Raw genomic sequence first — 12,053 nt, 5'->3', positions numbered from 1 at the left:
AATAAATGTGTGGATTTGTGTTCGAGGGCTGGGGAGAGGAGTGGAAGGGGATGAATGCAGAACAAGGAGTCTGTTCTCATAGGAAGAGGATGAAATGAGGATAAAGAGAAGTTGGAGAAATAAACAGATCTTTATTGTTCATTTTTTCCTTTGCTGAATGCTGGGAGAGTGTCTGTTCTCTCCCAAGCTCAGACCCAGACCCCAAGGATTCAGCAGTGGATAAAACAGACAAAAACTCAGCCCTCATGGAGCATGCTTCCATTCCACTGGAGGAGACAGATAAATAAGTAAAATAGATCTCATGCTAAGTAGAAGACTAAAGCAGGGAAGAGGGGTAAGAAGTGTTGGTGAGGGGTAATTCTAAGTGTAGGGCCTTATAGGAGGTTAAAGAGGCAGCTACGCAGATGCCTGGGAGGAGTGGAAATGCCATGAGATGGAATAAGTGAGGAGCTCAGAGAGGTACCTTAGAGCTTTCAGGATCATCTTAAGTCTTTGGCTTTTACTCTGGGATTGGAATCCAGGGAGGTTTCTGAGAAAAGTGATGGCATGAAGTGTATTCATATGGACAATGGAAATTGTAGCCTAAGTGGGGAGCAAAACATATGAATTATAAGGAAGCAGTTGTGCTGAAACCTAATTGATAGCAGTTGACGTCTTCTCATAAGTTGACCGAGGTGGCGATGGCTTAGCAACTTCAGAGAAACAACCTGGGCAAGACATGGGCTATTGGCTGAGCATCCTGCGTTGACAGTACCCCTGACTGCCAGATGCTCCATCATCTTGAAAGGCAGGAATACAGAGAATGGAGCCCAGGATTCACAAATACAACCTTGTGCTGGAAACCTGAACATCAGCACACCCCGTGATTTCACCAAGGTCACAGAATTACAAAACTGATTGTTTTTATGTTCTCCTTTCAGTGTAGTATAAGGGAAGGACACTGCACTCTCAAGAGAAGGCCTGAGGCTCAGTTTAGCCTGAAGTAGCCCCTCTAGTGGCCTCAGTCCCAGTCCCAGACTGTGCCTTAGTAGACCCCTTCTTGTTTAGGGTCCTCATAGTTTGTGAACCTCAGTCTTTGTCCTGCTTCAAATGCTTCCATGGCTCCAAACCCCACGTGGTTTCATTTTTATATAGAGAGTTGACCTTAATGTATTTTAATGTTTCCCATCCATTTATCAATTATCAAGCAAAAAGATGTATTTTTAAGAGCTATGGTAAAGTAAATATTAAAAAAATACTTCTCATATGTTAGATTGAAAAAATTACTTTCTTGGAAACAGAAACTTGGTTTGAATTTTCCTATATAATGCTAAGTGACAGGAGGTTTAAATAAGAAGAAAAATGGAGTCATCATCTTATAAGGCTACTCTTCATTCTGAATGTAGTTTTTGGAACCACTGGCTACCAAATCTCTGAATTGCTGCCAAGGCATGATGATAAATTAGCACTTAGCACTGAGAAGCAAGAGATAACACTTGAAACTTACCTTAGGATAGGAATACATTATTCTGAATGGTTGCAGATGTACAGGTTCATTTATGAGAACATTGGTGCTACATTTATGTTCTGAGTCTATGGTGCATTTTAGAGACATTGATAAAATAATAGAAGCTTCCAACAGAATGTCATTCATTGGCCTCTTTCACTGTAGCATTTTTACCCATGTGACAGGCAAAGGGAGAGGTCCATGATAAAGTAGGGCAAAGGAGCTGCCACATGACCAAGCCACAGAAATATAAGAAGTAACTGTTCTAGTTAATTCTTGATCATTCCTGTTTAGAATTATACATTTGTCTTTCAATTCCTTTTTAACTCTACCCTACAAGTATTAAGGATAGATAGATGATAGATGATAGATAGATAGATAGAGACAGATAGATAATAGATACGTACATATATACACACATACATACATACATCCCTAGATAGAAAGATGATAGAGAAATAGATACTATACTTTATCTATCATTGATATGTAATATTTTTAGTTTCTAAACATGTGAGTTTGATGTTATTCCCTCCCCCCTCACCTTCTCCCTTTATCATATTGTGGTCAGAAAAATTCATTTGTATGATATCAATTATTTGGTCTTGTAAGAAGTATTTATTAACTTATTATTGGTTTGGGATTGTATATATGACCAATAGATCAAATCTGTTAATCAAGCTGTTCAAATCTTCTACATTTCTCCTAATTTTCATCAGATAGAGCTATAATTTCTAAGAAAGTTATCTTAAAATTTCCTAATTTTTGTGGATTTATCTATCTTTATAATTTTGTTATATTTTATATTGAATAACTTGAAACTATACAGCTAGATGAATAAAAGTTCAGAATTGTTTATATCTCCCTGATGAATTGATCCTTTTATCATAAAGTAATGGTAATAATGCTTTTTGCCCAAAAATATTTCTTCTCATATTAATATTGCTATATAATTTTTATTTTGATTAATAACGTTCTGCTATATATTTCCATTAACTTTCGAACTTTATGTTTCATTATTTGAAGACATATTTTTTTCAGTTCTGGAGTATTTTTATCCATCACCATTTTTGTTTATTTCATCTCCCCATTTTCTCAATTTTCTGTCTCTCCAACCCTTATTAAAGTATGTTGGCCCTTCTTAATCCATTCTCCATCTCTGTTAGCTTCTCTTTCTTATATTACATTTTCATCTTTTTTCATTACGTGAGGAATTCTGGGTAATTTTTCCTCAGAGCTGTTTTCTCATTTATTTATTTTCTCTTCTGATTAATTCTGTCACCATTCAGCCCATGAGTAGAGTTTTTGTATTCTCTTTGTCATAAAGAAAATTGATGTTCCAAGCTCTCAGTTGAATCACTTTCAGCCTTCTGCCTCTTTTATACTGGAGATCTCCTCCTCCCCATGAGCAAAATAAAAACCTAGTCACAGCTTCCAGGGCTTCTATCCAGGAACAATACCCCTCATGTGCTTCCATTTACTGTTCTAAATTTGAGTTTCTTCCTTGGTTCTGATAACCTCAAGATGCTCTTTTATTTCTTTTAACCTTGCTATGTATTTAAAAAATATTTTTCTTATATATTTTTCCAGCATTGATCTGTGCTTACAGTGGGAGGGGTTTCTTCTGTTTTCAACCCAGTCTAGATTCTTGGAAGATTCATATGAGTGCCTGTTATGTAAAATGCATTAGTATATTTTTTAAAAGGTGTCTTCCTTGGTATTTAAGCTTGAGTTTCTTCCAGCTTTTTTAGTTCTAAAATAAATAGCTTTAGAAAGAAAAGAGAATGTATCGTAAAATAATTCTGGGTGACAACCAGCACACTACCAAGTTTTTATGTAAAAAATGTGATCATGTGGTCAAAATGGCCTTCTAAACTGATTATAGAATGTGACTTTTTAAAAAATTCTAGTTTCTTACAAAGGGAGAGCAGATTCATCTTTAAGTGTTCTTATGATTATCTGGATGAAATATCAACATATGGGACTCATTATTTCAAAACAGAAAAATAATTGAGATTTTAATTTGAAAATTATTAAAATAATCAGATTTCTGAGAGCTACCTGTGCATTAGCCTTTCATATTTCAATAGTATGTCAAATTCAAACATACTCCTGGGACTTTAGCTCAGAATAGGAGAAATTAAAATGTCAGCCATTACCAAAACACATCATCTAATAATCAAGTGCTTACTATTCCTCCTTGAACAACAGCAATAATAAATTATGTTTTGGAACTTCGTGATTATTGGGAAAACTCTGTTTATAGGAAATTATCTAAAATTATACAGTTATCCAAAAGAATGTAGCTATCAACCTATAAAAATATAACTCTAAAGATCTTAAGATATATTAACTTGGAAGGCAGTGAGAATTTTAGATAGTAGGCTACTTAGGTGGACTCCATTGTCACAGAATGTCAGATGAATTACTTATTCAATACATGTAATCTCTACCTCTCTTGTTACTTACTATACGGTGACTGCTGTTAATACCACTTTTATATGATGGGACTCTATATGTCCCAGAGAAGCCCATTCTTAGCAGTTGACTTAACCTTTCTAACAAAGACATTTTCACTATCATTCTTTTTCCTTTGATAGAAAGCAAAAATAATTGTCCTTTTTTTCTTCCAACTTTATCAGACTCCCTCCCCCTTTCTTTTAGTAAAGCCAGATTTACGTAATGATTCAGGAAGCTTTGTGGTTTAGGTTGCCTCCTACTTCCGCCATTCTGTGCTCCATGACATTGGTCTCTGACTTCTTTTTGCCAAAATTCATTAATTCACTATCAAATGACAATGAAGTGCATTCAAGAGAGGTCTGGGGGTCTCAACAAAATGATAGTAAATCATGTTAGGAATCAGTAAAAAAAAGAATATATATACACCTTTTAATCCATGGACCTTGCTTCATTGATTTGAAAGGCTCAATCTAATTTCCTAAACATTGCAGAGACAGTTTAGGAAATATTTTTTAGCCCTTTTGAATTTCAAATTAATAAAATTGCTTTATGTCTTATTCCTTCCCCCACCCTTTGTAGCTTAGAACAGCGAAACATGTCTTTGGAAACAGAAATGATGAGCCTCCACGATGAACTGGATCAAGAAAGGAAAAAGTTCACAATGATAGAAATCAAAATGCGAAATGCCGAGCGAGCAAAAGAAGATGCAGAGAAGAGAAATGACATGCTTCAGAAAGAAATGGAGCAGTTTTTTTCCACATTTGGGGAGCTGACAGTGGAACCCAGGAGAACCGAGAGAGGAAACACGATATGGATCCAGTGAGGCTGATTTCTCCCACTGTCTCCAGTGGCTCTGGGGAAGACTCTGGGGGTTCTGGTGGGAATATTATATAGGATCAGGTGGCTGGTCACCTGGCTGTACAGAGTTCTAACTGGGGAAGACATATCATTTACAGACATTGCCCATTCATATCTGCAATGTGTACCAAAGTTGTATCATGCCCCATAATGCTACTGTCAAGTGTTACAACTGGATATGTGTATATAGAGTAGTTTTTAAAAAGTAAACTAAAAATGAGAAACATATCTCAATAATTATTTTATTGCAAGTCTTGTATTTAAAATGTTAAATCAGTATGTCATTGCAGTTTAGCTTGCTTTCAAGCTTCACCCCTTGCACTTAAGCTATTTTTGGCATTGTGTTATCATCAGCTTATTTTATAGATCAATATTTTTATTTCCCCTTTTGCTGAGGAAATGAAAATAAGCAGATATATAAATATATATAAGATGAGTTATTAAAATCAAAAAGAATACTTTGTGGCTGTGCTGTTTGTGCCAATGGACCTTGCCATGACCAAAAAGAGAAATGTAAATAATTTTATAAATTACGGTAGAATCACCAGGAACCTTTGAATTGCTCTGTAAATTCTGCCCTTGACACTGCTCAGTTTTCTTGGTGAGATGCTTTGACACAGGAGATTTTGGACCATGTAAAAAAGTCCCCTTCTCAAGCCCCCTGGTCTGCCTTGCCCATTCCACAGATGTATGTCTCCTATGCAGGATGCACCTTAGACGGAAAGCATGTTTTTTTTAAAAAAGAGCATTTAAGCAGTCATGCCTTGAATTACTCTGTCCTTCTACTGGATGGTTATGAGGGAGATTCTTCCTGCCATTGGGAAGTTGAAGAACAATGCTGGCTAACCAGTGCCTACATTGAGCACGTGTCCTCTACTCCAACCCCGGCCCCCCACCTCCCCACCCACAACGCAAACAGTGAAATAGTATTACCGTGTCTCTCTCAGTTAAACTGCTAGAGTGTGTGCCATATATTCTGCTTTCACTCAGTCCGGCTGCTCTGTTGTCATCTAGGATTCTTTCAGCACAACAGAGGGTAAAGGCAGTTTGCAGCAAGAGGGAACTGATGCAGGGGAAGGGGGCCAGAAGGAGGAGGAGACAAGATTGGAAGAAACTATTTTGCTTCTAATTTGTACAGTATTCTCCCCTGTCAAAAACATTTATTCACAATAAATTTAAAATGTGAATCTTTAAAGGTCCAGTTTTGATAAATTTGTGAACATCAGTAATGATAACTTTCTGGAGAAGCCCAGGGCTTCTAATTTCATCTTTTCTCAGATAATCTGCCAGAGACTGAGAAAAATTCACAGTTCGATGAGGCAATGATCGAAATAAATCTTTGTCACGCTAGAACAGAAAGTCACAAAAGGTAAAATTGGAAATAAATACTACTGGAGTTTATGGGATTCATGTTGTTTGAAGGTTCTATGTTTGTATTTATTTTCAAGGGGACAGTAGACTTTACAGAGTTCATTCTTGTCACAGTGCTGCTTTTGTTTATATCCTTACACAGAGCAAGCTTACGTGGTCCTTTGTATCAACCACTGTCTATGTAGCAATACCTTCTTTATCTTTAGTTCCCTTTTCTCTCTCTTTCCAATTCTTTAACAAGATACTCCCACCTGGGTATCCTAAAGGAAATTCAAGCTCAAAATGTGTAAAAATGATCTCAATAGCTCTCTCTACCTTTTCATCTTTTCCCAGTCCCTGTCTTTGTTGACAAAAACCTCAGACTCATCCAGGGAGCTGTATGATACAATAGTAAAAATCAAAGGCTATGCAGTCAAACTGCCTGTGTTCACATTTTCTCCAATTTGCCAGCTGTTGCTGAATTTTCTATGCATCCTTTTTTACATCTGTAGAATGGGAATAATAAAAGTACTGCTGTCACAGATTTGTTAAGTGGTTTCAATGAGGTAGCTTGTATTAGGCTGAGAACGGCACCTGGTATACAGGATGGACTCCATAAATGTTAACTCTGATTTTTCTCTACTCTGCCGTCTTCTTCACTTTTAAATTCACTCACCAAGTACTGTTTAGTCCACCCATCCTCACCTTTTTCATCTGCTCTCTTTGATCAGTTTCTCCCCATCTCTCAAAGAAAGCATCGCACCCAGCCACTTGTGTTCCAATATCTCTCCTCCACTTTCATTTGCAGACTGCCCTTTCTAAGTCACTCTTCTGATCATATTGTAGCCTTGCTAATAACATTCAAATGCCCTTCACACAGTGTATACGACTCTAACCTGAGTTTCATTCTCATCTCCTGCCACTTCCCCCCACGCCTGCCATGCTATTTCATGCCTCTGGAACTTTTCACCTCCTATTATTGTGCCCATCTTGATTGCCTTCCTTCTATCTAGCACACTCCTACCATGTTTTGTTTTGTTTTGTTTGCCAAATCAAATGTCAGCTCCTCTATGGCGCTTCCTAGGATCTCAATGCAGAGTGAGTTACCTTTTGTGCTCCCAATTTGGGTATATCTCTTTTAGCCTTTCCCATGTCTGATTATTTTCTTCACCAAGTTAAGAAGCACCAAGGGGGGATGAACGATAATTGCAGGAAACTGAGAGCCAGACAGACTAAGATATGCATCTCAACATGCCTTAGGCAAGATATGCAAGGCAATGACAAGTCACTTAACCTCCCTGGACCTCAGTTTTTTCATCTGTAAAGTGGAGATAACTCCTACAAAGCAAGGATGTTGTAATACTTAAAGGTGATATGTACTGTGCTTATCTCAGTGCCTGCCTCTTAGCTCCATTGATAGCTGTATTGATAAATGGAGGCATGAGAATAATATCTCTTAAGGCATGAGAATAATATCTCATTGATCTTAAATCTCCCCACCTACAGCATTATTATGCCACAGAGTGCCAGCATGGAGAGTTAGCAGTAGATTTGGCCTTTGATTTATGAGGGATATTGTGATTAATTTTAACTATAAATCTCAGTGATGATGATCTCCAATCAATGGATACTATGAACAGCTTGTCCATCTGGGTTTCTACTGGTTCTTATATTAACTCTCCTGAAAGCCTAGAAAAAAATCAACTGCAAATTGACATAAGAATAAATTGGAAATAAGTAGGTAGTATCAAAGGTTCATTTGCCACATCCTGTATACACTTCTTTAAAACTCTTTAGGCAACTGCAATGATTCTTAAATTATGAGCTCAGGAGAAAAGATTTGCTTCCAAGTGTTGAGTCTATAGTATTGGTTTTACTCACCAAACTATATGGCTGGGTATCCTTTAGAGAACATTTAAAATAGAAGTGCCTAGGACATGAAGCCAACTGAAATGTAGATTTTACATGTAACTTTATTATGAACTGATGAAAAACTCCAAGTGGAATTTAAATAATGTCGTTCCTATTTATTCACAAGGTGAGGAGGGCTCCTTTTAAAAAAAGTAAGTTATTCCCAGGTAGGATAGTTTAAATCACTGATATATAATTATCTCCCCTTGGAAATTCAGGAGAGGATTAAAGACTGGGAAGCCAACCACAAACCCCAGTGTTCCTTACATTGCAGATCTGTGTTCTGCTTAGAGTAGCATCCTAGAAAAGAATATGCGTGAACTTCTGGATTCAGAGACCTGGATCAAAATCCCAACTCTGCCATTTATTAGATGCACAAACTTAAGAAAAATTACATAATGTTTGTAAGCCTAAATTTGCCTTTCCATCAAATAGGGATAATAATGGTGCCTCTTCCTCACTGAATTTTTTCGAGAAATGATTAAGTGAAATGATTAGCACAGTACCTGGAGTATAGTAAGTGCTCAATAAATAGTAGTTGTCAGCCCTCAGATTACTTCTTTTGAAAGGGTGCCGCAGCTTCTAGAGAACATAACAAGATTCTGGCCTCAGGAAACAGGCCGGCAATGAAACACTAACATGCACAGCAGCAGAGGATATAATTGTGTCCCCTTCCCAAGTACTCTAATTTCATCTTTTCTCAGATAATCTGCCGGAGACGATGACAAGGAAGAGGCAACCCAAAGCATCCTTTCTATTCTGAGTTAATACAATTACAGCTGTGATCTGGGAATAATGTCTAAAGAACCACCTGTAACTGTTTTGCATCAACTCTATCTATGTGGACACTGAGGAAGACATTGGGCATTAAAGGTATTGGGTAAAATACAATGAAAGTGCCTAAGAATATGGGCCACTGAACATACCTACACTTACATCAGCATCACTGTTAGCGAGTATTTATTGAAGGCCTCCATAAGCCAGGTCAGCACTGTCCTAGGTGCCCTGGGATACCTAGTTCACAATAATTACCACATGAGATGATGTACTGTGGACATAAGGGGTCACAGAGGTGAGGCTGGGCACGAGCCATGACTATGATGTAAGTCCTGAAGGATGAGTCGTAAGTTAGCAGACAGGGAGGCGGTTTGGGGCAGAGACCTCCCTGGAGCATGCACATGCAAAGGTGCCTGTGGTGCAGAGTCTAGGGAGTCTTTTTAATGATATAAAAAGACCTACCCAGCCTGTGCCATCAAGGTGGTCTTGTGTGTAACAACCTACCCGCACCCCGCGAGACCTGAAAACACACTTAGGACCCAGGCGCCTTCCACTCTTTTATTCCAAGAAAGCAGCCAGAGCTGGACACATTTTACCTTGTTTGAATTCATAAACTACAGGGAAATAGTGCTGGATTTGTGGCTCCCAAAGGTCTATTTCATTATTCTCTTTATAGTCTTCTTAACAGCACCAGTGGGGAATGAGTTGAACATTAGCACTGCCCAGCTCAAGGGCCTCTTTTGCAAAGTGACTTGGAACACTAACAGTTCCCCAGGCAGCCGAGATTTACTGGACTTACTGTAGAGCTTCAAATAGAAAGTTTAGCTGATGAAAAGTGTGTTTTTTAACTCACAGCTTGTGAATCAGGTCCAGGGCTGAACAACACTCTTATTTCTGGACTACATGTAGCTGCTACTATTATGGCCCCTCCAGGGCCAAGCCCAGGTGAGACCAGCCCACACAGGTAGGGGTCCCTTTCTTAAGTAGACAGTATGGGTAACAGGATATTACTGAATTGTTTGAATGATGAGTCAGATTGGACTGTCTGCTTTGAGCAAAGTTGTCTCTTAGCTCTGAGGGAAGCCCTTTAAGAACTGGTGAAAACACCATGTCCATCCCAGCCCTCTCCTCCCAACACACATGTTCCCCGCCTCCTTATGATTCATTAGAATTGACTATGTATCCCACACAAAAGTCATCCCAGGGTTGGGCCATCACACCTCACCCTCCATTATTTTTCACCAAAGTAGTTCACACTCCATGTCACTTGCCTCCCGCTGTGAGCTCATCACCACGTTGCTCAGCACATTCCCCCATTGCTTCAAACTCTGATCCCCCCTCCCCTTCCCCAAACTTTCCATTACACCTTCTACATCTAAAAGCTACCAGCAACCTCCCTTACATCTCTGAAGAATAGCTACCTACTGAAGACACAGCTCCTCAGTAGCTCTCTCAAGGACGGCTATTTTTCCTTCCTACAACCAGCGTATCATTAGGCTGAAGCAAAGGTAGGTCTTGCTTGGCTCTTTGCTGCTACTTTCAGAGCTTTGATCCTCTGTCCTCCCTCAGAACCTCCTTGGAAGCACATGTCACATGAAAGAATATTTCAGCACTTAATCAACTGTTTTTCCCCCACCCGTACTCATGTGCCATCCACCAACCTGGCCATACAGCTCCTTGACCTGCTCACTTCTGAAAAATCTTGTTCTCCCTTTGCCTGAACATCAGCCACCTTTGCACAAGGTTGACCTCACACTGTGTCGTTACCAACAACTGCACCATCACCAAAATATCCGTTCCAAGCCTCTACTCTCTGATCATCACCTCTTCTCTTTCTAGGTCATTGCCTTTGGCACCATCACTCCAACAATGCTTGCCTACTCCCAGAGTATCTCTGAGCCATGGACTTCCTTAAATTTTCACGGACCATCATCCCCTCATGTCATTGCTTCCCTCCTTGACCAACTTAGCTTCTGTGGTTCCTCATCATATTTATTCTCTTGTCTCCATTCTCAAATCCCTTCATCTTCTCTTCCACCACTCCACTCATCTGAGAAGAAAAAAAAAAACGAAACAAAAAACAAAAAAAAAACAACCCAAATTTGGCTAAATCCAATTTCTGCTTCCTAACCTGCACCTAAGAAACTAAACATGACTGAAGAGCAGAAGACCACCAATTGACTTGTCTATCTTATAGTTATATAAATATGGCTCACATGGACCTCATCATTGTTCAGTAACTTATCTTCATACTTTCTAAGATCTATCTTATACTTCTTAAGCCTCCATGAACTCTTCCCATCCTAATTTTCAGCTGACAACCTTACTTATATAAGCTTACTTACTGATTTCCTGTGTTTACTGAGAAAAGAAATCAGAAGACTATGTTTTTATGTTTCATCATCATATCTAGCAAACAACCTACACCTGTCCTGTATACATCACTTTAGCTCCTGCTCTAATGACTGTGTTGTCTGCTCTAACCAGGCCAACTGTTCCTCTTAGAGCACCCACTCCTTTGGCCTTTTCAAGAGCATTGCTCCTTCAGATAAATACTCTTTCTCTCTTGCATTACACATTTTCTCTTAAATGTTAGTCCCACCAACATATACCCATGCTGTAATAACTTTTTAAAAATCCTCTCCTCATATCCTATGTATGACTAATTTCAATAACATTCTTCTGCTTCACTTTTTAGAAAAACAATTCTTCAATTTTCTATACTTGTTCTTAACTTCTCACCTCCCATGTTCTCTTAAATTCACTGGAGTCATGCTTTCTTGCTCAAAATTGCAGAGAAACCACTGTAGACAAGGTCAGCCATGGCCTTCACAAAATCAAGTCCAATTGTCAATCTTCAGTCCCCATCTTACTCAGCCACTCAGTGGCATTGTCCCTGGTGCCCACTCCCTCATTTTTGAAACATCTTTATTTGGCTTCCAGGACAGCGCCAGCTCCTGGTTTTCCCTCTACCTCACTGGACATTCCTTAGAATACTCTCCTGTTCCTGATTTCTATAGGTTGGAACAAGAGGTGCGTCCATCTTTAGACTCTTCTTCTTCTTCTTTATCTATACTCAGTTTCTTAATGGTCTCATATAATCTGGTTTCAATGAATACTTATAAGCTGACTACTCTCAGATTTATGTTTCAGCTCAATTTCTTCCCTTAACTCCAGCCTCGTAGATACTCCAGCTACTTCACTTGAATAT

General features: G+C 38.7%; 1 protein-coding gene across 7 annotated transcripts in view; it reads left to right on the top strand.

Moving 5' to 3' along the window:
* ARHGAP24 (Rho GTPase activating protein 24) overlaps positions 1–5,720 on the top strand; it is a 780,792-nt gene extending 775,072 nt beyond the window's left edge. For all 7 annotated transcript variants that reach the window (XM_060147878.1, XM_060147877.1, XM_060147879.1 and 4 more), the window contains one exon: positions 4,526–5,720. In XM_060147878.1, the coding sequence (XP_060003861.1) occupies positions 4,526–4,769 (244 nt within the window). In that variant the 3' untranslated portion in view covers positions 4,770–5,720. The remainder of the gene's footprint in view (positions 1–4,525) is intronic.
* Positions 5,721–12,053: the final 6,333 nt, after the last annotated feature.

Source organism: Lagenorhynchus albirostris, chromosome 4 (genome assembly GCF_949774975.1).
Source record: "Lagenorhynchus albirostris chromosome 4, mLagAlb1.1, whole genome shotgun sequence".
In the NCBI taxonomy this organism is placed as follows: Eukaryota; Metazoa; Chordata; class Mammalia; order Artiodactyla; family Delphinidae; genus Lagenorhynchus; species Lagenorhynchus albirostris.
Note: the sequence above shows the minus strand (reverse complement) of the source record. Positions and strands in the feature narration are given on the sequence as shown.